We start from the raw sequence: 27,880 nt of genomic DNA, 5'->3' as shown, positions 1-27,880 counted from the left end.
TCATCTAGTCCAACCATCCACCTACCACCAATGTTGCCCACCGATCCGCATCCCTCAGTGCTGCATCTCCGCAGTTCTTGAACTCCTCCAGGGATGGTGACTCCACCACCTCCCTGGGAAGCCTGTGCCAGTGCCCCACCACTCATGTGGGTGTATTGCCAGTCACAGCAATTTGTCTTTGCATTTTTGCCTTGATGCTTTCTCTGAGCGGGGATCAGTTCAGCTGTGTACAGAATTCTAACCCAAGTAGCCCAAGGAAGTGAAATGCTATGTCTGTTTCCTTGTTTCCTTCCTTTGCAAAGGAACCTGACCGAGTGCCACCGCGTGGTCCCCCCGCAGCCCTACTACGAGGCGTGTGTGGCCAGCAGGTGCTCGCAGCAGCACCCCAGCACTGAGTGCCAGAGCATGCAGACATACGCAGCCTTGTGTGGGCTCCACGGGGTCTGCGTGGACTGGAGGGGGCAGGCGAGCGGGCAGTGCGGTAAGCCTGGCAAAGACCTGCTGGAGAAGTGGCTCTGATCTGCTCTTTCCTAGCCTACACAACCATTTCTATTCCTCCGCATCAGTATTTCTTTAGTTTCTCAGAACCTGAGAAAAACGGGAACAAATTTAAAAAAAAAAAAAGTTGTGGTCTAGAAATGGTGCAAAACAAGTGGGAAACAGGTCCATGGGCTCTCCTGAGAAGCTAGCAGAGGAGCAGGTTAGGACTCATCTCACTTTTCTCCTCTTCGTGTTAGCTACAACTTCATCACTAGGTGGCAATGCACAGCTTCTCACTGCCTGCTCAGGGACTATGAATCTGGGTAAGCCCTGCTGGTACTGTTGCAAGCACTTGTGGAATGTATGAAGCTCCTCTTGCTGAAGATGCAGGGACCCCTCGCTGGGCAGGAGCTTGGGCTCTGTTGGTTGCTTGTCCGTCATCCACTGAAGGGTACGAGTGGTCCTGGGCTTTCTAACCCTTGTTGTTATGCTCTGCAGAGGCCACCTGTGCTCGGGATCAGGTCTACAAGCCATGCGGGGAAGCAAAAAGAAACACTTGCTTCAGCAGGTGAGTCATTTCCTATGGCAAGGGTCCATAACTTGAAAAGTGCCAAGGAAGGCTCAAAGATAACATTCCCCTGGGTTTTAGGTGTCAGCTTGTCCCTGTGCACATTTCTGCCTCTCATTCATTTCTGTTTATATTTTAATTGTGCAGAGAAGTCGTTACGGATACCCTCCCCTCCCAAAACAACACACCAGTGTTTGTTGAGGGATGTTACTGCCCTGATGGGAATATTCTGCTGAATGATCACGATGGCATTTGTGTTTCTGTCTGCGGTAAGAAATAATGTAAAAGGTGGGATGAGGCGAGATGATAAGACCCTGTGTAGAAGTGCACATGAGGGAGGTGTTCTGGTTACAGAGGAAATGGGGGAGGCCTTCATACGGACCCTTTCTAGCTTGGCTGGAAATGCTTCTGATTGACAGTTTCCTCCTACTTTTACACATAAACTTCTCAAAGATCAAAGATAGGGATATTTAAGATGTTTTGGCTACATAACCTGTGAATTTGCACACTTAATCTTTCTCTTTGTGTCCATTTCTCAGATTTCAAAAGCCTTCTGTTCCTGTCCTGCTAGTTCTGTTGTTTTCCCCAGTTCAGTTATCACTAATGGAATCTAATTTGTTTTATAGGTTGCACTGCACAAGATGGATCAGTGAAACAGGTAAGAAAAAGGAAAATGCTAACGTTATACTACAACTTTAATTTTACGCTAGCTGGGTGCTGTGAGCTACTCTAAAATTAATTGCGTGAGTTCCTTCTTTTAATTATAAGCCTAAATACCAGTGAACTGTGATGACAGTGGGGAAGAAAACAGCAGATTTTGTTAACTGTAGAACTTCATTAATATAGAAACAGTTTCCATAAATCTGACAGATTCCAAAATCTGCTGTTTTCTTTAGACTATCTCTATTGTTTTCACAGCCTAGAGAGGCCTGGGAGCATGACTGTCAATACTGTACGTGTGATGAAGAGACCTTGAATATCTCTTGCTTCCCCCGCCCTTGTGCTAAATCTCCACCTATCAACTGCACTAAAGAGGGCTTTGTACGCAAAATAAAACCACGTCTGGATGATCCATGCTGCACAGAGACAGTCTGTGGTACGTCAATCACTCATGTGCCATCATGCCATCAAGTAGCATCATTTGCCTCATGGTGACCCAACAGCTAGCAGATTCAAATAAGCACACTGGAGTAGTCATTTATTCTTGCTGTCAGAAGAGACCGCCTCTGGTTCAGCTTGTATTCTAAACTAGTGCTATGACCTACTAGATATCTCCTCATAGTCTACTCAGACCCCGGACTTTCATTCCTAACATCCATAGGAAGCTGTAGGACAAGGGATCCTGGCAGTATTGGGATGTTTTCCTCTTCCTCATTCCTTCATACTCCCAAACAAAGATCCATTGGGCTCCTTTGGGTGTCCTGTGGGCATTGCTCAGAGCAGGGTGCTCTGCCTTACATCTCCCTACTTTTATGTCTCTGGCACTCAACCATTTTTCTCTGTCATTTCCCTTTTCCTCTGAGATAAGCATGTATATTTTATTAGAGATGACATCCAGTGGGGGATCATCTATTTCATGGATGTTTAAGCTTTAGGCTGCGAGTAAAACTACTGGACAGGATGTCTGGCTTACTTTATCTCCATTGTCCATTGCAGAATGTGATATAAAAACTTGCATTATCAACAGAACAGCATGCGACTTAGGTTTCCAGCCAGTGGTAGCTATATCTGAGAATGGCTGTTGTCCTATCTTCTCCTGTAGTAAGTACCATGTTTCCATAAGATGCTCTTTTGAAATTTTTCACTGAGAGGGTGGTGAGGCCCAGGCACAGGCTGCCCAGAGAATCTGTGGATGCCCCATCCCTGGAGGTGTTCAAGGCCAGGCTGGATGGGGCCCTGGGCAGCCTGAGCTGGTGATTGGCAACCCTGCCCATGGCAGGGGGTTGGGACCGGGTGATCTTTGAGGTCCCTTCCAACCCAAGCCATTCTAGGACTCTATGATTCTATGATTTTTAATTCCTTGAACTATTTCAGTTTTTCTAAAGGAGTAGAAATGACAAGAAGTAGCCTCTCCCCTTCCCTCCCTCGTACATTTTGTGGAGCAAGAATAAGTGCTGTAAGTTCTCTGTAGATAATATTCACTGAAATGTCAGTATGTGTTATTGATCAAATACTGAATTTGTATTACATTGAACCTACCCAGAAGTTTTGCTGCCAAATCGTGTTGCTGGAATTGCATACCTCACTCAACTTCCCATTTACATAGTAAATGGGAAAGCTCAACTAATTACAAGCATGGGCAAAAGTATATGAGATAAACTGGTTTTGCTATATGGAAAATATCAGGATATAGAATTACCCCACACTCGGTGCCTAACATCTGAGCAGATGTTACACGTGCACTTCAGAGTAACAGTTAGCAGTGTGTACTAGCCATGCTTTTCCTTCTATTGTGCAGGCTATGGAGGCTTAGCAAATCAACTCAGTTCTACTCTCTGTCTTCTCTAACACACTGAGAATTCAGAGCTGAGTACTATAGCTGGTTGTATCATTCCTAGCACCTCCTTTTCATTTTCTTTCTCTTACAGTACCAAAAGGTGTATGTGTTTCTGAAGGAGTTGAATTTAAGGTAGGTCTTCTTCCAGACACTTCTTTCCTTGGGTTGATGCAGCATGACTCAGAATTTTATAAATTTGTTATTGTTAACAATCACATAAGAAACAGGATTAAAGTGGCCCATAACTTTTCCCTGCTAGTAACCTTATGTGGTACTGGAAATGTGAATGAATGGGTAATCCTAGAGACCAGTAGCTTCCTTAGTAAATGAGATAGATAGTTAGAGATCTTTAGATTTTAGAGTGCAAAAGTCAGAACTGTGATGGAACACAAATTTAAAAGCTCATTAGATGCTGTAAGATTAATAACTAGATCAAACTGAGGAAAAAAATCAAGTATGGAGTTTAGGAGATAACATAACAACTCACGCAATATGTTCAATGCACTTGGGTGTGTCAGCCTCATGCACATTTTGTGATACCGAATTAAAGATCTGAGACATTCTTTCCAGGAAGTTCCGCCAAAAATAAATACTGAGCATAATCATTAATTTTCGACAGTCCGAGCACCATATGTTTCTTCACACCCCACCAATTTCTTACCGTTGACTGTTTTCTCTCTGATTATCTTTTCAGCCTGGAGCAGTGGTGCCCAAAAACTCTTGTGAAGACTGTGTGTGCACGGACGAGCAGGATGCTGTGACGCAAACCAACCGCATCCAGTGCGTCCCAGTGAAATGCCAAACCACCTGCCAGCAGGTCAGCGCCGCACGCAGCCCCTGCCACCACCAATGGCTGTTGAGAGGGTGAACTGTAAAGCTAGGGCAGTACGAGTGCTGTCTCACTGAAGGATAGCAGGATATAATCTTCTGTTCAGTGTTTGTAAAGGCCTTTTTTAGAGTGCTGGCCATTTTTGCTCTAGCAAATTGAAGAAATTACCCTTGGAGGGATGCCCTGAAGATGAACGGCTGCAATCCCGTTAAGGAGAAGTCTGACTGCTGAAAGATGATGTTTATGCCATTCTGTTGGTGTTTTCAGCTCAAAAATTAAGATTGTAGAGAAACTGCATGGGTGTTTATGTGTTTCCAGACACTACTCTGTACTCATGAGCTGAGAGTCTGCACACAAACTGCTCAATCTATTGCTGAATATGAAAAAAGAATGGTTCTTTCTCTTTCTCAACATGATAAGGCTAGGCTCTCTACCCATCCTAAAAAATGAATAAAACCATTATCCTTTATCTTGAAGCCAGCCACACCCATGAAAAGATTGATGGATACCTAAAGCAAAGGGAACGAAATAACTGATGCATGATCTTCATGTGTTTGACAGTGGCAATTCTGGTGAATAATCATATTAGATCAAGCACTGGTGGTAGATTTTGCAAATAATCTTACGATGAATTAATTGATTTGTTCTAACTTGTGTGCTAGCAAAAAGAAGAGTAGCCAAAAACAGGGTCTACACGGTAAGTGAAGTGCCCCAGAGGTCACTATTCAAAATGTGAAAGAAATTGTCATCTTTAATTGTCAGGCTTACAGTGGTTCCAACAGGTTTCTAAAGGAAAACAGAGGTGGGCTCATTTCCCTGCTACCTCCAGTGTGGCTTTGATCCGAAGGTGTTTCATGAACAAGGCAACACAGCTAAATGGTGACCTTATTCCCACAGGGTTTCCGCCACGTGGAAAAGGAGGGTGAGTGCTGCAGCCAGTGTCAGCAAGTGGCTTGTGTGGCAAACTTTCCATTTGGCAGTGTGACCATCGAGGTGAGTGCTCCCTTGCTTTGCACGCCAAGCTGAATTGACCTCAGCGCTTTTTGAAGTAGTGTCATACATTCTGAGGCTGGGAAGACCTTTAGGAGATTGAAAAATGTATGTATTTCCAAAGTAGATGTCAAAGTTTATATGGCTGCTCTCTTTACTGTGCGCATCTTGCAGACACTGCTGTCTTGAAAATAATTTATCTCTGTCAGGAAAGGAAATCATGTCACTCCCTCTTACTGGCATGCAGCAGAGAGAAGGAATTTGTAGGGGGTTGTGACATTGTGTAATACTGCTTTTGCAGAGATACGTGAGTTGGTTTCACATTATATAGCTCCAGTACTGGAAACAGAGTCATTATCTTGCCCTGGAGATACAGGGCTAAATAGTTTGAGCAAGCCATGTAACTGTACTAACACTTGTTATGAATTTGCTGGGGCAGAAATCCAAAGTGTCATAGCTGCTGTAGTGTATGTAGTGCACCTTGCTAACACACCCAGGTAATACACTATGTCTTCTCAGCTTAGTGTTGCGTAGATGTGAGCTGAGCCTCAGGCTAGCTGTTTGCTTTTATTACCTCCTGCTATTGCTGTGAACAGTTAATGACACTGTCTCACCCAGTGGCTATTGTCTTATGTGCTATTTCTTCTCTGGTAGCTCTTGAGGTCTGCATCTCTTCTATTTCATCCTTTCCTTCCTTGATAATTTATGTTGCAATTGCCTTCTCCTGTGCCAATATAGAATTTTTATGCTTCCACTTAAAAGGTGGCTACCATGAGGAGCTTTTGCTTTTACCCATTAACTTCTATTATATTTTCCTCTTTCAAACTATTTGCTTTTCTTCCATCTATTGAAAAACAGTTGAAATCCTGTAGAATAATTATTTTTCTTTTGTTTGTATTTCATTCCACCTATATTACCAGATGTACCTTCTATACTTTGTGCTGTCTCTTAGCATTCCTGTTCATACCTCTATATTCGTTCTGCCAGCAGCTTGTGCTTCTTTCATAGAATCATAGAATCATAGAATCATAGAATGGCCTGGGTTGAAAAGGACCTCAAAGATCATGTAGTTTCAACCCCCCTGCTGAGTCCAGGGTTGCCAACCACTAGACCAGGCTGCCCAGAGCCACGTCCAGCCTGGCCTTGAATGCCTCCAGGGACGGGGCATCCACAACCTCCCTGGGCAACCTGTTCCAGTGTGTTACCACCCTCTGTGTGATAAAATTCCTCCTAATATCCAACCTAAATCTCCCCTGTCTTAGTTTAAAACCATTCCCCCTTGTCCTATCACTTTCCATGTAGGTGGCCAAAAAAGGGATTTTGTGGAGGCTGGTAGCAAGTAAGCTTGGTAGATGCGAAATCAACAGCACTATTAGATTGATTTGAACATCCTAGCCCTTCTGCCAGTTCATAGACTGTATTACCATTGCATTATTCTGTTCGTATTGTCATACTGTGTTATGATTTATTTATTCTCTCTGTTGTTTTTCAGGTTGGAAAGAGTTATAAAGCACCATATGATAACTGTACTCAGTACACATGCACTGAATCAGAGGGCCAGTTTTCCTTGACTAGTACAGTAAAGGTCTGCCTCCCATTTGAGGAATCAAACTGTGTCCCAGTAAGTATTTTAGAACCAGAAAAAAAGCCTTCTGAAATGAGCCATGCCATTGCTCTGGGAGATTTCTTTACTCTTTTGAATGGGTCACTTCACTTTCTCGTGACCTTTCTGAGTCAATCATCCTGTTTGAAGGAAATGTGCTGTTTCAACTCTGAATGGACTGTCCCAGGAAGCATAACAAAAGTATCTGTAAGAAACGCACACACTTTTTGTTAAGCAAAGCACTAGAACTTGAAAGAGAAGAGCAGTGGGGCAATGACAAAGTGGGATTTTTCATGAAGTGAGAAACACCAGAGTTATGCAATGAAAGTGAACATAAAATAACTAACCATGGAGCCTTGGGGGAACAATATGTGGCATGCTAGACTTGAGTACCTGAACTTCTCCGGTTTGCTTTCAATACAGGGGACAGTTGACGTGACTTCAGATGGCTGTTGTAAGACATGTGAGTGTGTTAAATCACTGATTCCCTACTCAAATACGGCTAGGTTCTCCCCTGCTTGTAGCCCTTCTGCATGCGCTGAGAGCTTGCACTTTCCATGGAATGGAAGGCTGTTCATTTATCAGCAGAGCTCTTTTGTACCTCATAGTTGAGGCTCAAAGCCTGCTTTGTTCTTTCAGTGAGGACACCATAGCATCCACTTACTTAAAAACAGAGGCTGTTATAGAGTCATACATGTTAACAAGCAGCACTTATAGCAGTTATAATAATAACTAGCTAACAAAATACTTCATGTCTCCTTTTTCATCTTCATTCTGCAGCACCATTACACAAACTTCATACAGAAGTCTTTATTTGAGCTGGTCTCCAGAGAAGTGTCTAGACAAATGGGAAATTGCTTTGCTGCATAAGTGCCTCTTCCCATTCTCTTTGTTTCTTCTTGTGTTGTTTTTGTTTTGTTTTTGTGTGTGTTGTGTGTTTTGTTATGTTTTGCATTTAAACTACAAGAGGTTTTAGCAGAATGATCTGCCCTTGGCTTCCCAGCAGATGTCTTTCCAAATTTCTTTCACTCTACCATCTGAAGAAGTCTAACAGCAATGTTCTCCCCACAGGTATCGACCTGCCACATAAATGCAAACGCAGCGTGAAAGAGCAGTACATTGTTCACAAGCACTGTAAGTCTGCTGCTCCGGTCCCAGTGCCCTTCTGCGAAGGGACGTGCAGTACCTACTCAGTGTAAGTAGGAAACCTTTCTCCGTCCTCACTTGTGTCTGGTCTTCCTGGATTCTTGTTAACAGAAGTTTCCTGGTTGGGAAACTGGGTGTGCAGAGCAGCAGCTGTTAGCAATGTGACAAAATGTCCTTAGCATGACAGGAGTGCCTTATCTTAGTCACAAAAACAGGCCCCTCTGGAAAGAGACCATCTAAATGTATTAATTTCCTGTCCTTACTCAATTTTTTTTCAACAGCTCTGGGCTTTGATGGAGTTCTTTCCTATTCTTTGGTCTCCTCTGCATGAATTGCTCATTTCTGTGTTGCCACAATGGGCTTAAATCCCAAATCCCTCAAGTTACTGGCTAGTAGCATCCTGGGGAAAGGCTGTTATGAGTAAGCAGAAAAATAGATGGTAAATTTTGTTCCTTTGCTCATTAGAAGTACCTCTATTCAGAGTGGCAAATACAGACTGGTTTAGGAAGAAAACAACTGGTGGACTGATGTGCAAATCTCATTTCTATAGGTATTCCTTTGAGAACAATGAAATGGAACATAAATGCATTTGCTGCCATGAAAAAAAGAGTCACGTAGAGAAGGTGGAACTGGTTTGCTCTGAGCATAAGACACTCAAATTCACATACGTGCACGTGGATGAATGTGGATGTGTGGAAACCAAATGCCCAAACAGGAGAACATGAGCATAAACTAGAGACATTTCAGCTCCCATTTCACGCTTCTCTAGCAAGTGGGTAGTTTAGAAAACAGCTGTGAGTAACCTTCAAGTGACTGTACTTCTCTCCTGTGTCTTTTCCTTCTGGTATTATATGCAGTTATGGAAATTAGCTGAAGATTTTGCTCTAAATGTTTGTAGAATAAACTGCATTTCAAAGAGAACTCGTTCTCTTGTTTCAGTGATGCTGCTAAAGGGGCAATGTGGCTAATGGCTTTAATCCCATAGTAGTGTGTAAACCAAGGTTATCACAAAGCACTCCAGAGAAAGCTCATGCCTTTCAGAAGTCCTGCCTGAAGAAAATGTACATTACATAACCATAGTGAGATGCTTCAACTAATTTCCCTCAGAAGGGAAACAGCAATCACTTCCACGGGGGTGGTTCAGTCAGAGATGCAGGTCTCAGCACAGAGGCACACTGGTGTTCTGCTCCCCCATGGTCCTGAACCTACTTTGGCAACAGAATCAGGGTCACCGGAGGAACGCAAGGTGCTTTCTAACTTCTATACAGCAAGCGCTACATCAGGAGTATAAAAACACACTTTAAGTGTACGCTGCTATATTAATATATTCACATCCTCTTTGTGAGCCCCCATCTCACTGTTTTTTCATTATTAGCCAACATCAAACTTCGAGCTGTGTGTCTGGTGAGAGACTGATGTTCTGATCCACTGCTCCTTGTATGACTCTGATTTGTGTTATAAGCAGTGTATTCCCAGATAGCGTGTTCTATGGGACAGGGTGTTTGTGACAGTATCTTATCTGGACAGGGGTCAAAATAGCTCAGCAATACCTTCACAGCATGCAGGAAAGGCAGACATTTTTGCTGCTTGAGCAATTTGGGCTTTTTGTGACCTGAAAGAGGACTAAGGACTGGGATTTAAGAGCACAGTGTCCTACAACCTGCTGAGCAGGGGTTTGGGAGCTGTTTCAGAGGGCATGGTTTTGAACTGACACAGTAGCTAACAAGTGCACTAACTTTTGATATTCCATTTTAAACTGCTGCAGCTATTGTAATCTCTTATTTAATTATTTTTCATGATAAATCATTGTAGTTGATGTCCGGTTACTTTCAAGTGAGCTGTTTCATTATGGTGTAACCAATCTTAAAACTACTGCAATCCTTGACTTCGAATAGGCACAGGAATTGAATGACATAATTTTTTCTTCACCCCTACGTGGTAGGACCATGCTTATTGGATCATCACAATGATGCAACAGAGCAGACCACATAGCTGGTTTTAAGTAATCAGTTCTCCAGCCACTTTCTGGAATGATTTGTCTCCTCCTGAGAATGGTGTGTTAGAAGCCTTTAGGGAAGGCACCACTTTTGCAGCACTGGGTATTTTAAGAGCCACTGTAGCCAGAAGAAACAGCTGAAGTCAGAGGAGGTGTATTTCATCCTTTGTCTTTATTCTGTTTCTTTAAAAACAGTTAAAGAGAGGCTAGGTGTTCCTAACAATAGCAGTGGGAACAGTTGATTGCAATGGGAATAACAAACACAGTGCAGGCATCTTTGGTATACACTGGCAAAAAAATTTAGCCAGATGTTTGTGCTGGTAACAAATTGCAACCAAACCTTCCATTCCCAACTTCTGTCATAGTCACTGGACCAGTTTGCTTATAAATGATATAAATCCTCAAATAATTCAGATAACCATCAGTGTAATGCAGCTCCCTTGGAAGGCATGTGTTGCACTTGCTTGCAAGTGAGGCTCACGTATAAATTGCACATTAGCCCAGATAATGTTCTTACTGATACAAATCAAGCATGGGCCTGCTTTTGCAATGCAAAGAATAGCAGCAAGGAGGAAGAACATTCCTTCCTTTCCTCCTTGCCTTTCCCTGAGGGGGAAGAAATCATTCTTGAGTGTTTTGTCATCAGAAGACTAAACAGGCTGGTAAGTATTCAGATACAAACTCATGTAAGCCCTGCAAATCAATCATTCTCAATAGTACTGCTCAGCTAGAATACTAGTGGAAACCCTTTCCATCTCTTCTTTATCTTCAGATGGAAGTAGGGCACAAAACACAAACTAATCCTATCAGGTACACTTAGAAGTCTGCTCTTCTGTGTTTTTTACTGGTACTGAGACTTCATCCAGAAACTGAGAATGCCATTGATTGAAAGGTTTATCTTCCTGTTCATTTTTGGCATGCATTTTGGTTTTTAGGCAAGTGAAATTATTTTAGCTTAGAGCTGGAACAGCTTATTCCCACCTGCAGCGTGCTTTCAAACAGAGGAACATGTGAAACCTCACATTCCCCTTCTCCTTCCAAACTATGCCTGATACTTCACTTACTCAGTCTGGCATCTACCTGGCCTGTGCTGTACTGTCTACAGCTCCAGTGGCCAGGTACTGAACTCACTGATCCTCTGTTTGCAGATGCAGAGTCCCAGTTAGATGAGATGTAGGCAGCAAGATGAAGTCACTTTAATGCAAACTTTCAGGTTCCTCAGCTCAGAGACAGTCAATGGGTCAAACATCTTCCCTCACCAAACGAGCACAAACACATAGGAACAAAAATCAACCTGAAAGCCCCACTTGGCCTGTGGAGTATGACTTCAGTTGATCAAGATATGACCACAGCCATCTCTCCCAGGAAAAAACTGTGGCTGTTTCTCATATGTGCATGCTCAACCGCTCATTTGTAGACCCAGGGAACCTCTTCCAGCTAGTGACCAATCTGCAAGTCAAACGTTTCCCCAGCATAATGCAAGAAAAATCAATGGCATTGCTCCAAGTACTGTTTCTTCCCTTCTACGTGAATTCTTTGCACCGGCACTTTACTAGGGTAGCCCCAGGAGAACCACCCTTGGGATGAGCCAGTCAGGCCAGGGCTCAACTGGTTTTAGCTGGAAGCCATTCTTTTCTTATTATGAGAGGATGGTACTCCCACTTGTTGAGCAGTTCTGAGAAAAAAAAAACACCAGGAAGTACTGTCCCATATTACTAAAATAAATATTTGCCAGAGATACTGCCTTGTGTCAGCTGAACAAGTCCAAAGACACATTATCATGTCACTGATAATGACATTATCGTGACACTGAACTGAGCTGGGTCGCCATTACAATGTGAACTCTGATTTGCCTGGTGGTTATGTGGCTTGGAAAGCTTAATTCCCACTTTTACGTAGTTTAGCTAATTTTTTTGTTGTTTGGGTTTTGTTAACGATTGTTGGAGTTTGCAAAGAGAATAAGAAAATTAATGGTCTGCTCTGAATATTTATTTGAGTAGAGGCATTGTTCGTTCACAGACTTTTCCATTGAGTGAATCCCCTGCCTGTAGAATCAGACCACTAGTTTTATCTGCGGTGTGCTGTATCAGTACCAATCTATTCTGGTATCTATAATCTTGAGTTGAAAACAAAGACCATGAACTGTACATGCCCTCAAATACAGAAGGGATTGTTTAAAAGAATGCTGCAACTATTTTGTTTCAGTGCACTAGCTTAACAGTTAGAATGAGAAATTTGCAATGTAAATGTGAAAAAAATTGTCTAAGTATCACTTGGGAAAGTTACCTGATTAGTAACGATCCAGAAAAGAAAATGGCATGGCAAATTCAGTGGATCATCTTGCAAGCAAGGTGGAGACCAAACACTGGGTGAGAGTTGTGTCTGACTCTTCTACTGATGTGTGCGCTTAAGTACATATTCTTGAACTTGTTTTTATTTTCTTTCTGATCCCAGAGAAGGATGAATGTAGGGTCTTGTTACTTTTATGCAACTGTAACATTTCAGTTCATAAAACTTTTTGCAACATTCTGTTTGTGAATCTGAAGGCACTACAGTTGCTTCTGTCAGGCATCCCAAACATGGTCTACAAAGTGTGACAATTTTCCAAAGACACCAAAACAAAGGTATCACTTGTGAAAATCTTTCTGGTTTTTACACTTCAAAAGATCTGATTATTCAATATCTTTAGGGCAACAATGGGTTTTAAGTATCAGTTTACCTTGTACAAGGCCATTCTCACATCAATTTAATTCTTGGACAACACCAGTTCCTCTCTTAGTAAAGCAACACTCTCATATGTGTGCCCAGCCAACTGGCTTTGTGTCAAAAGTTGGCTAAGGTTAGATCAGAAAGCTACAAAGTTTTAGTTTCTTATGCACTTTATGTTTCTCTAGCTATGAACACAAAGTTTTCATCTCTAGGACAGCTTAATTGACACTGGCTTTAATTTTTTTTATTTTTTATTTTTTAAATTTGGAGGGAATTTGTCTGGTGGCATCCTGACAATCTAGGTTGAGTGTTCTGTTTATAGATAGCCCCACTTCACTCAAGCTTGCTTTCTGTGAAGGTCTGTTTTAAAAATAATCTTGTTGGGATGGAAATTATTTAACTGTGATCCTCCAGAGGAACCAATCCAGTGAGGTCTCCACTGATTCGACTGGGTAGAAGTAAGACAGGGTAGCTAGACCACAGTTCATCTCACTTACCTTCAGGCAAAATAAATATGCACCCAAACCGACACTTGAGGCACTGTAAACTTTCAGTTAGTTACCGATAATTTATATGCTCTTCATGTATGAGCTCAGCTGTCTCCTGGAATTGCCCTCACCTAACTCTTCGCTTTGTAGGCAGTCTAAGGTAAGTATAGCTCTTCGTTGTCTAAATCCTTTAAAGCAATGTAAGAAGTTGATCCAAAATGCCAACGTATACATTTCTAATGAGAAGTGCCTCAGAAATTTTCCTTCTAATTCTTACAACTGTGTGTTCTACCATGAACATCACAACCATCCTCAGGACTTGAAGTGAAAGATTCTTTCACCCAGATGTCCAACAAGAATGATACTGAGAACAGTTTCATCACATTCAGTACATTCTTTGGGGTGGGCTTCATCTCACTTTCCTTTAACATTTGTAGCAGTCATGTAAATTTTACCTTTAGTTCCTTCTGTGTGTTTTATTTTAATACAGTTTGTAGTAATTGTCCTTATCCTCACTCATGCTACAGAGTGAGTCATATTTTGAACTACCTCAGTGTCTCTTAGCATCACTCCTGAAAATCAAAAGGAGCTTAAAACTGGGATAACTTGACAGCCATGGTGCTTGTAGCCATTTCTACGTATTCTACATGTCAGTTAGATTTGGCTTGAATTTCTGAAGATCACAGAGGAATTGTATAAACTCTCTTGTGTTCAAGTTCTGAAATGTATTTTTCTGTGTCACCACCTCTTCCCACACTGCTGTTCGAAGATAGTCGTGAGGCAAGCCCCTTGCCACTCCTTTACAGCTTCTTGTCTTCATTCCTTTGTGAATCCAGACATTTTTCTGTATTGATCAATCCATTTCCTGCTATCCCATAAAATTCTGGCTTAAAACCAGAGTTTAATCTGACCCTCAGGGAGCATTGTTCTACAAACAAAAGGCTATTGCAGTGCCATGTAGCCATGCCAGCAAATTGTTGCTCTACACTGCCACTTAATTGCTTGGAATAGGCTTTTCCCCTAGATCTGTTTCTCTTTATTTCCCCAAGTGCCCCAACTTACTTCTAGCTCTCCAAGTTCCACTTCTTTTTTTCTTTTTTTCTTTTTTTTTTTTTTTTTTATGTTCTACAGCTTTCTAAGATACAGTCACATTAGGCCTAGGCATGGAAAAGATTTTCTGGAACATGGTGTAAGTGGTAAATTCATTTTTCTTTACTGCTACGCAGGAAAGTTTTCAGGAACCGCTACATTCATCGTACCCTTCCTATATAAACAGATTTTGGAAATCCTTCAGAGAATTGTTATAGTCTGCAACACTTGCTCTGTATGATGAAGTGCACATCAAGGGGCCACTTACCGAGAACTAGGTCAGCCCTGTGGCATCACTGTGGGTGTTTGTTCTTTTCTAGTGCCAAGTGAATATGGTTGGACATCTGCACATTTCCAGCAACAAGTAGTTAATTCAGTGACATTTTTGTAATCTGTGTTGTTCTGCTCACACTGTATTATAATAATGGTCCTTTAAGCCTTCCTGAAATGAAAAGCAGTTTCAGGCACATTCTCACCCTACATCCACACTTGCATAATTGGATAATTAGGTATTCAATTACCGGTCATACAAAGATTTCTGGCAGAAACAGGAGCTATGCCTATTAATTCACCTTTCCCTCCTTCAAGATCAATGAGTGGAAAAATATCTGAGGAAAAAAAAAAAAGAAAAAAAAGTTTTCCCAGCAGTCTCATATTTTGCTTTCAGAGCAATGCACGAGAGAATGCTCAACTTCCCTGACGTTTTTATTAATAACTAATGAATTAAGTGGCTTGCAGTTGATGGTGATTTTTCATTTCAGAGTAAGACACAGTGAAAGTAGTTTCTTTGCATCCCAGACATGACTATCATAGGGTCTTATAACAACAGAATGCCCCGAGTTGGAAGAGACCCTCAAGGATCTTCGAGTCCAACTGCTGGCGCTGCACAGGACCATGCAAAATTCAAACTCTAGGTCTGAGAGAGTTTCCAAATGCTCCTTGAACTCCAGCAGCTCAGAGCCATGCCCACTGCCCTGGGGAGCCTGTTCCATGCCTCCAGTTCCCTGGTGCAGAACCTTTTTCTAACCCCACCTGACTCTCCCCTGACGCAGCTCCATGCTGTTCCCTTGGGCCCTGTCACTGTCACCAGAGAGCAGAGATCAGTGCTAATGCCACGCAGATCAACCTGGTGGATATCATGGCACTCGACAACAAAACTGTTCTACAAAAATCCTAAAGAAATAAGTCATTATTTTATTTGGTGAACAGTCCTACATCACTGTGAAAGAGACTGGGAATTCCACAGCGTGCTTACATCTCACTGGTACTGAATCACTTTAAATTCTCCTTGCTAATATCTTTGGGACGATCCTTTTCCTAGCTTCTAGTGCATAAATCTGGGATAATTCAGGAATCTTTTTTTTTTTTTTTAATTATGGTATTACAGGATTAAAAGTGAAATACATTTTTAGTTTTTCATTTCCCTCATAAGGTGGGCTACCTTGCATCAGAAAGATTCTCCTAACAAAGTAATAAATAAAAAAGTTTTTCATTACCATCAGCAAAGATAAATATTTTGTACATGGAGTAAGTAAAACACTGCAGGCTCCAACTATGTGAACAAAATAGTCTGTCAATAATGCATGCAAAGGATTATTAGTAATTAAGAACCGTTTCTCCTTGTTCCCACAGTTAAAACAACAGAGTGAACATTGAAATATGTAATCTTTGTTGTTAATGGATCCTTACTGGGCTAGCAGGTCCTGCTTCAGCTGCACAGCTTACCTTGAAGGAAATACAAATTCATTTTGTGTTCAGTTCACATCATAGCCAGAGAGATGGGGTGGCTCAGGACAGTCCTTAGACTGAAATTAAGACTCGCACCAGCAGGATCCCAGAGCAAGAAAAGCCCTTTCTATCTCTGAGTCTGGCATTTGGTATGAGCTGACACGGAAAGTAGCGTGGTGATGTGACAAACGTGGTGTGACAGGATCCCCAGACAGCCAATTTGCTGAAGTGCAATGTTTTGAAAGCAAAAAGGGCTCTCCCATGCCAAAAAAATACCAGATGCTTCCAGTCCACAGAGTTGGAGTTTAGTAAACAAAATAATAATCTGCAAAAGGAGAGCTCTCAGAAGAGGAACTGCAGAGCCCTTAGGCCAAGCTGCTTTTAAAAGGTTGGGTTCAACAGGTCCCCTTTCAGCTGTGTTAAGGAAGAGCGGGTCCTTCCCTTGGCCCAGCTGTGGTGGCCAGCTCTCTGCAGGGTCCTGGGAAGCCCTCCTCACCCTCACATCTGAAGTCAAGCTTTGGGTCACCTGAAGGCCCCTGCACCTCTTCTCCCACCTGCACTCTCATTTAAAGCTCACCCCATGTCTCTCACACCCCTCTAACTCCATTTGCCCTCCCAAACCTTCTCCCTACCAAGGCTGTGCAGTTACTATGAGGAAAGGAGCCATCTCCTCCAGAGATGGTCTCCTGCAGCCCACAACAAACGTCCTTCCTCTCTGGGGAGACACAGTCAAACAAACAGAGGTGTTTGCTCAGCTGATTTTACACCCATCTTGGTTTTCTTTGAGAAAAGATTTGCAACATCATCTCAGAAAATAACCTTGATCTGAACCATCTGCAGTATTTCTAAATGAGACAAACTGCCAAGGTGAAAAATAATTCCAGAAGTGATTTTTTTTTTTAACTGTTTGACTTAGATTAGATTATTATGTTGCTATATTCATATTATTGTTTGTGCTTTAGCTTTGAAATTGTACCGGGGTTACTGTCAGCATTCCAGAAATGAAACTTAATAAATTGCTATTTCATTCATTCTAGCAGGTCTTGATCTTTCTTTTACAGTATCAAGAGAGCGCAATTATAACAATGCAATCAACAGAACAAATAAAAAGCCAAAAATTCATATAACACTTCATAGTACCAAGATGCATTCTCATGTTTTGATAGAGAGAGAGAGAGAGACTAAACTGCAACCATGGATTTGAAACTTTAAGGAAAAAAATCTGTCATTCAACCATAGAATCATCGAATCATTAAGGTTGAAAAAGACATCTAAGATCATCTAGTCCAACCATCAACTCAGCCCCACCACTGAGCCACATCCCTCAGTGCCACACACATCTCCATGGTTCTTGAACATCTCCAGGGACAGTGACTCCATCACCTCCCTGGGCAGCCTGTGCCAGTGCATCACCATTCTTTCTCAGAAGAAATGTTTCCTGATAACCAACTTGAACCTCCCCTGGCACAACTTGAGGCCATTCCCTCTCATCCTATCACTGCTACCTGGGAGTAGAGGCCAACCATATGTCAGTCCCAGATAAACATGTTTGTCATTTACCGGAAATTAGTTTTGGATGTAAGGATAACATGGAGTAAAATGGCTTGAAGATTAAATGCTCAAAGGCATTCCATTTCATTAAATGTCAGAATGTTCAGATTGATGAGAATTTTATCTGTAATTACTAAAGCCATACTAAATTACTCTTAAATGTTTCTTCATTCTTCTAGACATAATTTCTGATTTCCTCATAGGTGGTGTATTTTTTTTCTTGTTCTTGCACCAGGACCTACAGACGTCACCAATGGCATTCTCCTAACGTGTTTATATAATTAGTTATGGAACGTCTTATTATCTTTTTATGGGTTTATTTGCATCAGTTTTAGCATAGCATATGCACGTGGAGAGAAAATACTAAGTATTGCTGATTATTTTACCCTTAAAGTCCATTTGAAGCAATGCTACATTTGTATTGCAGATGTTACGGGGTGCTCTTCTGTTTTTACTTAGGCCAACATAAACTAGGACAAAATTAGCCCAAGTCAATAGAACTTTAGTGAAGAAAAACAAAAAGAAAACAAAACCCACCCGTGTGAAGAGGGAATTAGTCATTTGTTTACAATAAAGCATTACATTCATTAGTAATACATCCATGTGATTGCATACCAATCATATTGTTTCATGGCTCATCTTCTTCTAGCTCCTCTAATTCCTACATACAACCATAATCCTCGTGACTGTAAATAATATTGTTTGTTGAGAACCAAAAACATCTGGTGCTGAGAGAGCTTTTTTTTAGGTAAAGGATATAGAGCCAATTTGCATATTTTGGTGCACACAGCATCTACACCCAGAAAGTCAACACAGTGTGGGTGGAATGATCAACAGCTTTTGCAAAGGTGTTTGCTTTTCTTTTTCCTTAATCTGGAAATCAGATATAGCTTGTAAGCCATCAAACTGAAAGGCTCTGAAACAATTTTTCTTAGGGAATGGCAAAGGCAAAAAACCTATTGGGCTTAGGATGGAGATCAATAGGTTTTTGAGAGATTACCTAGCATGATTCCTTCTGGATGCCAGAAGGGGATCTGGTGGCTTCAGAGTTTGCTTTGTTTGAGGTTCTTAACAAAATTCACTTGTAGACCAGAGACAAGAGTTTTAGTGCAATAGGTCAGAAGGGCTATGTTGATGCTTTTAGGGCACATTCAAGTCCATCTTCCCTGTTTGAACAGTACGTCCCTGACTGTTGACATATTTCTATATGATCAGCTAAGTTAAACTTCATCATCTCGCCTTCAATATATGATTTGACATACACCATGGCTGCAAAAGGCATGTCCAGGACCTTTGCCAAACTGAACATTTAGCACAGCTTACGTCCTGAGTTAGTGATCCTTTCCCAGCTGCCACATGTTGTTCCAGTGCTAGCTTTATAATTTCTACTCTAATTGAAGCAATGTCACTGAATGTCAGCTTATCTTACCTGTGACCTGTTTTTCATCACAAAACTGCAGATCTCAAAGCCTGACGTTAAATCAAGGGACCTGGCCTTTTTTGCTGGGCCTGACAAGGAGATGTGGAGGCTTGTAAGACAATCTCTATTTTGTGGTTGAAATTCAGTCACAAAATCAGAGGCTCCCTTTGGGTATTCATACTGCAAAGGAGATGACTGCATCTGCTTTATCCTAGAGTGGCCTTACGTTTTTATCAGGACTGCATAGCCTGTGTGACCAAGTGTCATTGCAGTGGTATTCTAACATGCTCTGGGAGGTGTCAGAGGAGAACATTAATGAAGCAAATTGCTATGTGCCACTAATGGTGTTCTTGCAATGGACTATGTTTGCTTTTCAAAACCTGCATTCAATAGATTGAATAAATCATTAAATTGTTTTCCACAGGTCTGCTGCAGCATAGCTAACCTCCTGCTTAACTGGTCAGGCAGACTTCAGCAAACACTGTACATGGGACAGCTGAAAAGGGGCCCAAACATAATGGCAGGGGTGAATTTGTTTCTGTGTTCACCAAAACATCTATTTCTCCCTAAATCAAATATACCAGCACAATGGAATCACCCCCAAAATACAGTATATTGTGTTGTTCTTAGGCTTTAACACGGGATTCTGTGCTCTCATTGTTCTTTCCACTGTGCCAGTAAGCAGAAGTGTTTACTGTACAATTTCCATGGGCTCAGCTTCTGTGCTTGGTTAATTACAAGGAAGCAGCTACAGTTTAAAGTCATTGCACTTCTGAATCCAGGACAAAGTGCTACCAGACAAAACTTTTATGTTCTCTAACTGAACAAGTGCTTTTGAACAACTTCTGTGGCACTAGAGTCTTCTTTCTTCCTGTCCATGTCCAATCCCAAGTCTTTTTCATTATGCGCGAGTCGGTTTGATGATTTAGTTTAGTACATGTACGGTGTCAGTGTGACAGGAGCTACCTGGGGAGCAGTAGATGATCTGCACCAGGCTGAAGAAGTCCTGTTCCTCAAAATACCTCCCGTGAAAGACATAAGGGCCAATACCACAAAAAGGTATTGATGCAAAAGAATTTTCTTGTGTTCATCTGGATTGCTAAATCTGCATCTGATAAACATGGTCATTCCTGTGAGAATGACTCAGACTTAAGGAGCGCCTTCACTGCAGACAACAGACCCATCTCCTCCCTTTTGAACTGTACCTCAGTTTCACAATCTGGAAAAGTTCCTGCACAACAAATGTCCTAAGAGATGGGCTAAATCAAGCTGCTTCCACATATTCTCCTGGTGATCTTACTGAAGATTCCTTATGCCATTACAACAATTCAGTTTCTTTTGATGACCCACCACAGCTCATCATTGGGCTCTGCAGAGCCAAATGTTAGGATAGCTGCAGGAGGGTTTGCCTCCAAGCTTGTCAGATATATTGCACATCAACTCATATTGATGTGTTCAGGGTTTTTGACACAGTTTTTGACTGTATTTATCAACAAATGCTGGCTCGTTAGAAGAGAAATGTTTCTGATGGAAATTAGCGTGGGAGAACTTTTCTCATATTACCTTTGACTTAAATTAAATGTAAATCATGGAAAATAAACTGAGCAGCAAAACTGCACCTCCTGTTCTGCTTTCTCCACTCATATGGGTTGATTAGTGAACTTACTGAAAGCTTATCTCCTCACAGAAGCGAATTTGGATTAAGGGTGTGTGTACGAATTCAAACTGTGCTGCTTGTCCCTGATTGGCTTCCCAGATGATTGCTCTTATCTGCAAATAAAGAGTGGTCTACAGAGAAAGCTAACTCAGAAAAAGACACTTTCCAGCTTCAGAAAACATTTTTCTGATTTACTTTCATCTACAAGTGTACGCTTATTCTGTGATAACAGGGTCACACAGGGAGTAAGGGTGAGTCTTAGCATGAGATGCTCATAAGAGGCAGGAAGGGAAGGAGGGCAGGGGCTGTGCTATTGGCCCTACAGAGCATCGAGCGTGAACCCTCCTACTTTTCCATAACCACAAGAGCTGATAACAGTAGAAATATGTATTTGCTGCTGCTAAGTTTCTGGTTTGGTTTGGTTTTGCTGGAAAAGTATTTTCTCAACTTTGTTTTTCAGAATGCATTTTGAATTTATCCTTTAGCATTGATTTCATATCAGTCTTTCTTCTTTCCTTACTTTCTAATCTTTAGATGTGGTGAAGAAAGTCAATAAATTTAATTTGCATGCTAACTGTAAGATAATTAATACATAAAAATGTACTTCAAGAAGTACAGAGAGAGATTGATTGAATTTTGACACAAGGCTAAAGAACAGTGCCAATATTGATTGCTTCTACTGTCTACCTTGGCTAATGATAATACAATCACAGATCCTAAAAGGAAAAACACATTCTCAGCACTCTCAGGCAGTAGCATAGATGCTGTACACTTATCCCTATCACTCTGAGATGTTTCAGCATCAGTCCAGGTTGGATGGGACCCTGGGCAGCCTGATCTAGTGGCTGGCAACCCTGCTTATGGCAGGGGGGTTGGAACTAGTTGATCTTTGAGGTCCCTTCCAATCCAAGCCATTCTATGATTCTATTACAAAGGCAGTGATGGGGCGCTCTCAGTTCACCACTGGTAAGAAATTTCATACCTGGTGGAAAGGATTTCACTGCCCAGTTTCTAACTCCTCTAAAGTATCCTTGTTTAAACCTTGAGCAGTGAGAGGAACCATTCATATTAAGTTTGTTGCAGAAACTTTTTACGTTTTAGAATTTAAAGACCGAGCTCCTTTTAACAGTTCTTCTTACATTTTAGTTTCTGTTGTGACTCTTCAGTGAACCCAAGCAAAACTGTAGGAGTTTTGCAAGCTTACTGCATCAAGAAGGCCAAAGGTTCTTTATCTATAAATTAGTGAACTATTTAGTTAGACCACAGTTTTTTTTTGTTCCCCTGAGTTAGATTTGACAGCTTTTGTTCATCTACATAAAGATGTAAGGATTATTTATTTATTTCTAATTGAGCCACCTACCCTAAATCATCAAGACCTGTAGTCTAATGGCATTAAGCAATGTGTGCTACTTAGGGTCTTCTTCCCAGGACCGACCTCAGATAGCTCTCCTGAGTAAAAAAAAGCATAGACCTTCCTGCTTCACTCAAGACTGAGCAATGAAGCCTTACCTCACATCTTCTGCACACCCAAAGTGTCAACAGTAATGGTGGAATGAAAGCACTGAAATAATAATATTGTTCAATTAGCAGTCTGTCTGCACCACCGAGTTTTCTCTTGTTTTTTATGAAGATCAAAGACAATCAAACCTAAATGGAACAGAACACTGAAAAGAAATGAGGAGCTCCCTTAGGAAGACAGTCTAATGCTGCAGATTTTCTGCAGATTTATTTTGGAGGAAAGCATTTTATAAGCTCTACAGTGGAATGAGCAGAGGCATATTTTTACAATAGAAAAGGTACTGAGAGTGCAATATTTGGTAGGAAAGTTGATCTTCCCATGTTTTAAAGAACAATTTATAGGAAGAGCTGTGATGTTGAATGTTTTCACTTAAGATTGCATATGTACAGTACAGGTTTATTTCACATGTATGTTAGGATTCTTGGTGAAGAAAGGCACTATTATTAATGCAGTACATGATTATCATTATTAATACATTAACAACAGTAATTACTGCAAAGGAAGTGAGCTATTTGTTCAAACAATATGGCTTTATCATCAATTCCTATCTATGTACAATTTAAATGGGATTAAATCCAGCCCACAATAATGTCAAAAGTCCAACTGAATTTCATTTACAGTGCATTAAGCAGGAAAGGAAGATAATTTGGGAAGTGTGGGTTGTTTGGATTTTGCTTACTTTGGCTAGGCTCAATCCTGTATAATACATTCCTGGCTCTCCCATTTTTTGCAGTTAAGATTTCCTTTTCCAATGCTGGAAGATTTTTGTGTTTCTTACAAAACAAGGCTACATACTGCTCCTAGCATGTGAGCCAAGGGGAAAACCCTCTCTGTTCCATGTCCTATGGTTTTCAAAGGCGGTGATAACATTTTTCACTCTGCTGCCATGTGACTAGCATTTTCAGCTTCCTGCAGGTGAAATAAAGAAAACAGCCCAGCGTCTTGGTTGCGTGTATCACAGAAGGAGGAAGTTCCCAGCCCGATGCTTTCAGGCACTACACTGAACCCACTTGGCTCTAAGCTTCCCCAGGTACATGAGGATTTTACAGCTAGCTTTCCCCTTTGTCCCTCAGTTACATGTTCTTGGCACAGCGCCTCTCTCAGAAGCTCTGAAATAGATCAAGTGCTGCTTTCTCATCACCACCCACAGAGGCACCATCTGCTCTGCAGGATCTCTAGCTCAATGTGTGCTCAGGATTTATGGCAACCTGAGTTAGGTATCAGTAAGACTTGTCAACACATCTCCTCTTTATACAGCAAAAAAGCTACATGGCGAGGGCAGGGAGGGAGCTTTGGCAGCAATGTTTTACAGGTCTGCACGTACTGCACTGCCCATTCTCCTTTTCCTCACCAGCTGGGTGCACTCTCTGAGAAAAATTCATGCATTCCAACTGCTTCATGGCCATGTGATAGGGTGTTTGGTGTGGAATGTGGGGGGAAGCAGCAGCCACATGATGATCCACATTATCCAAGGACCTCATTCCAGACCATGGATTAGTTGCAGATAGCCTCAGGTGTAAATGAGATAAGCCACTGCCTGGAGTCCTGACTTACAGGTAGTCCTATGGGTCATCTCTATCCCTCACCACATCACATTAGGCTATCACATTCACAGCTGTGTGTCATATGCAGTCCTGGACAAATCTGGCTAGTCCTACTGATGGGTCACTAAAAGTTGCACCTCTGCTGTAGCATGTACAGGATCTGTTACCTCTTAATCATGGAATTTCACCACTCTGTAAACATTTATTTTTTTAATCTTAGCTAACTTTGTTGTGAGAAACAGGCTTCTGCATCACCAAAATTTACTTCTGCTTGGCCCTCTCTATCCCCTGGCTCTCAGTATTATCTAAGACCTCTTCCACTCATCTCAAGATTTTAGTTCTCTTTTAGGAAAATTCCATTTCTCCAAACTCTAGCCACTTTCAGAAAAGTAAGTGAAAACTGACTACTATTAAATTTTGGTCATTGCTCAGTCAGGTTTTGGTCCAGTCACCAACTGGTTGCTCTTTACATCTGACCTCTTTTAAATCTAGATTCATATCTGCCACTCCTTTACTGCTTAGTGCAAGAAGGAGGAGTCAGGAGGTGGTAAAGGCAGTTCTAAGACAAAAATAAAAGCAGCCCTGTTACATTTAAAGATAAATTTCTCAGTTCTTTGGAGGGTCATGCTGCAGATGGAAACAAGTACACTACGCACTTCGCTCACAAGAGAGAAGCAGGAATACATTCGTTGATATAATGCAGTCATTTAATAGCAACTTAATGAGGTTTGAGATGGATGGATACACTTCATTATTTGCTGCATAGAGAGTAAGGTTAAACACACACATACAGGAGATCCTCCTGTTAAGTCAAGAGGTTCAGAGTGGACCCCATTTGTTTCTGAACTTCCTGAGCCATGGAAGGAAGGAGCCCAGGTGTAGCTGGATCTACTTCTTATCCCAGACTTGGACAACAGTTTATGTCTAAAGGATCAAATACGCACAATCAATCTAAGATGCAATCTTAGCAAAGCTAACAAGCTTAAAACAAACTATGAGCCGCTTACCAAGGATCTGTATTGACAAGGTGTCTTGACAAAGCGTAAGGGATCTCTGCACAGGCATAACCTCCTGAAGTACCCCTATTCGAGAGGAGATCCTGTCATGCAGCCTGCTGCCATGCAGGAGAGGTTATGGGGCTTTGGGCTACTCACTATTTACAGGGTAAGATGATATGCTCATAGTCATACTTTGCTTTAGGCACACGCTCAGTTGGGCCTCAACTATTGAACCAAGTGTCTGCTATCATTTCTTTCAGCCCCCAAGTTTGAGACAGGTTTGTGGTCATTAATTTGTGAGAGTGGAGGAAGTTGGGGAAAGAAGGGAGAGAGCAGGGAGTACACTGTCACAGGTCACAACATGAGGTTCAGTGACTTCAAAAGACAGTACCAGGAAGTTGGTTTCTTTTCTTTGTTGATCCCATATCAGAAGTATCAAGTACTTGAAGGACAATATCTGACCTAATAATGATACTTAGGTTGTCAACCTATTGCCGATATAGATCGTAAACCTTCATATATTTCAGGAAAAAAAAAAGGCATTTTCCCTTTAAAAAGACAAATTACTGTGCTCCTAACCCATACCCTCTTGATTGAGTTATGTTCAAGAGTCATGGAGGCCTGACCTTAAGCAAATATCCTAGTGGGTTTATTACGTCAAAGTCATGTTCTCTCCATTGTGTCTAATGCTAAAGGTATTGAGGAAATTCCATCTGTAAAATCATTTTTCAGCCTCTCTGCTTTCACTGCCAAGAACACCATCAGAGCAGCTTATAACCAGAGTCGCTATTGGTCTGTAGCATTTATTTCAAAGGAAAACAAGAGCAAAAAGAGCAAAGTTGCTGAAATACAATATAAAATGAGAATAAAAAAGCTAAAAACATCACTTTCTGGTCCCCAGTTGAACAAGACTTTCTGTAAAGTCAGTAGAACACAGTCTAACATGAAACAGATATTAAAATATGCATCTTGAATAAAGATCCATTTCTGGTTGGGATCTGTCCATCTTTGGTGTAAACTAACCAGTGTAAGGACATTCAAAAATAGTCTGAAGGTGAAAGGTCCCTGAGGGTTCAGTGCCTTTTCCAACTCATTTCATGCATGGTTACCCTTACATGATATCAGATCTCCCTTCAATTACGGTTCTCCAGTGACTATTCCTGTTGTTGTTTGGGTCACTTCTATTTTTCAGGAGAATAAGGAGTCTGGAACAAGCTAGATAATCTTCCTATCATCTGAGATTTCTCTCTAGGAAAATGAAGGAGAAGACTTGCAACTTATAAAGTTCTGAGTGAGAGTAATCACAATTGCTTAAACTACACACCATCTTCAGTTACTAAATAGAGGCCTTATGTATACACGTGCTTCTCCTTATGCTTCAGACCAGAACCCATTCTCTCTCTCAAACAAACCAGAAAGACTTCAGATGTTTCTCAAACCAGATCCTCAAAGCAAAACCAACCAAACTTGGAAGTTATTCAAATTCTCCATTCTGATCTTCCAGATTAAACCCTTTCCTATTTCACTGAAAAAGCATAGGATAGTTATCTCCTACACACTGCAGAGTTTAAGCTCCTTTTGATTGCCTCTCCCACCATTTATCTTCATTTCTCTACTCATTCTTTCGAACACCTTGTGCCTGTGATGCAAATTCAGCAACAGCATGTGGCCTGGCAGCCCATGCTCACAGTAGAGGTGCTGTAGCCTCAGGAGTACGCACTTGTGGAGGTTAGAGGAGTTAATGAAGAGAAAATGGCAATACGCAACTTGAGAAGAGGGAGAGATGTTAAGAATTGAGGCATTGTTTTCTGGATTAATGGTTTGTACACAAAGAGGAAAGTAAAAACTTTTCCTGTTATAGGCAGTTGAGATTGGTACACAGTCTCCTCACACTATAAGAAAAACATATTTTAGAAATTTTCTCCTAACAGTTCCAAGTAAACAAACTTTTCAGGTTGTTTAGTCTTCCTCCTGATATACCTTATGGTGACAGTTTAACTCCAGTAATCACAGCTGTAGCATTTAATAACTGAGATCAGATTTGTAGGGCTGTGAAGGGAGAAGCGTGCTACATAGATACACGTAAGCCTCAGTCATCTTGCTCTGCTAACAGTGGAAAAACACAGTAGGATATAAGAGTGCTAAATGTTTAGAAAAGTTGTAACCAAAACATCTTGGATTATAAATAGAAAAATCAGTCTTAACAGTGAATCACTTAAAATGTCTATTCACTGTGTTAAATTCCTCTTCAAAGAAAGATGTTTTCAGCTTTGTCAGTATAGCAATAGCTGTTACACACAACTGTCTTCAAAAAGAAATTTATCTCTAGAAAAGAGAATGAGCATAGCTAAAAGAAATACCTCCATGAACAGTGACACAGACTCCCCAGTACCAAACAAAACATGACAGTTTGTTCACTGACTTGCTGACCAGTAGATCTCAGTCTCTTTTCTCTCCCACACCACACCTTGTCCTTACCTAGATGATTGCTTCTTCCTAAGGTCACTAAGATGATTTCTAAGTACTTACATTCTTCAAGAAGGTAGTCAGCAGCTTAGTTCCATGGGAACACTGGTTTAAACTCATTTAATGAGAAAATACAATCTACTGCTTGACCTACCCTGCATAATCAAAGGCTGGCATAAGACCAACACTGGACACAAATTTTGTGGAATCTGATGTTCAGTAACATGTAGATCCTTGCTCCATCTGCTCCTACGTTTATATGAGCCAAGTGCCTAAGAAGAGCTGAAGCACAAGTTTGCTTGACAGAGGTTAGGAAGAGAGTCTAAAAATGCACGAAACAGAAGAGAATGTATCTATTAAGTCTATTAATAATGTCCAAGTATGAAAGAAACTCCTAGGTTTCAGGTCTTAGGCAGTAGTTTACAGCTGCAGAACTCAAGGAGGCTTCTCAAGTTCAATATGATTTTACATACATAAATACAAATTTTCTGGCTTATCAAATTACATTTTGGTTCCTACGATCCCCTTCCAGTTTTAATCTGTATAGGTGAGGTCAAAACTTAGATACCTTGAATGTCACCCTGAGTTTATACTACCAAATT

At 41.2% G+C, this 27,880-nt stretch overlaps 1 protein-coding gene across 1 annotated transcript in view; it reads left to right on the top strand.

Annotated features, from left to right (window-relative positions):
* LOC110402156 (mucin-5B) overlaps window positions 1-9,034 on the top strand; it is a 50,117-nt gene extending 41,083 nt beyond the window's left edge. The window contains exons 36-48 of the mRNA XM_021403916.1: window positions 303-481; window positions 979-1,048; window positions 1,196-1,317; window positions 1,675-1,706; window positions 1,967-2,144; window positions 2,705-2,809; window positions 3,637-3,677; window positions 4,240-4,362; window positions 5,272-5,367; window positions 6,857-6,985; window positions 7,391-7,430; window positions 8,039-8,162; window positions 8,664-9,034. Of these exons, the coding sequence (XP_021259591.1) occupies window positions 303-481; window positions 979-1,048; window positions 1,196-1,317; window positions 1,675-1,706; window positions 1,967-2,144; window positions 2,705-2,809; window positions 3,637-3,677; window positions 4,240-4,362; window positions 5,272-5,367; window positions 6,857-6,985; window positions 7,391-7,430; window positions 8,039-8,162; window positions 8,664-8,838 (1,414 nt within the window). The 3' untranslated portion in view covers window positions 8,839-9,034. The remainder of the gene's footprint in view (window positions 1-302; window positions 482-978; window positions 1,049-1,195; window positions 1,318-1,674; window positions 1,707-1,966; window positions 2,145-2,704; window positions 2,810-3,636; window positions 3,678-4,239; window positions 4,363-5,271; window positions 5,368-6,856; window positions 6,986-7,390; window positions 7,431-8,038; window positions 8,163-8,663) is intronic.

The sequence above is a fragment of the Numida meleagris genome, chromosome 6, assembly GCF_002078875.1.
Source record: "Numida meleagris isolate 19003 breed g44 Domestic line chromosome 6, NumMel1.0, whole genome shotgun sequence".
Taxonomy (NCBI): Eukaryota; Metazoa; Chordata; class Aves; order Galliformes; family Numididae; genus Numida; species Numida meleagris.
Note: the sequence above shows the minus strand (reverse complement) of the source record. Positions and strands in the feature narration are given on the sequence as shown.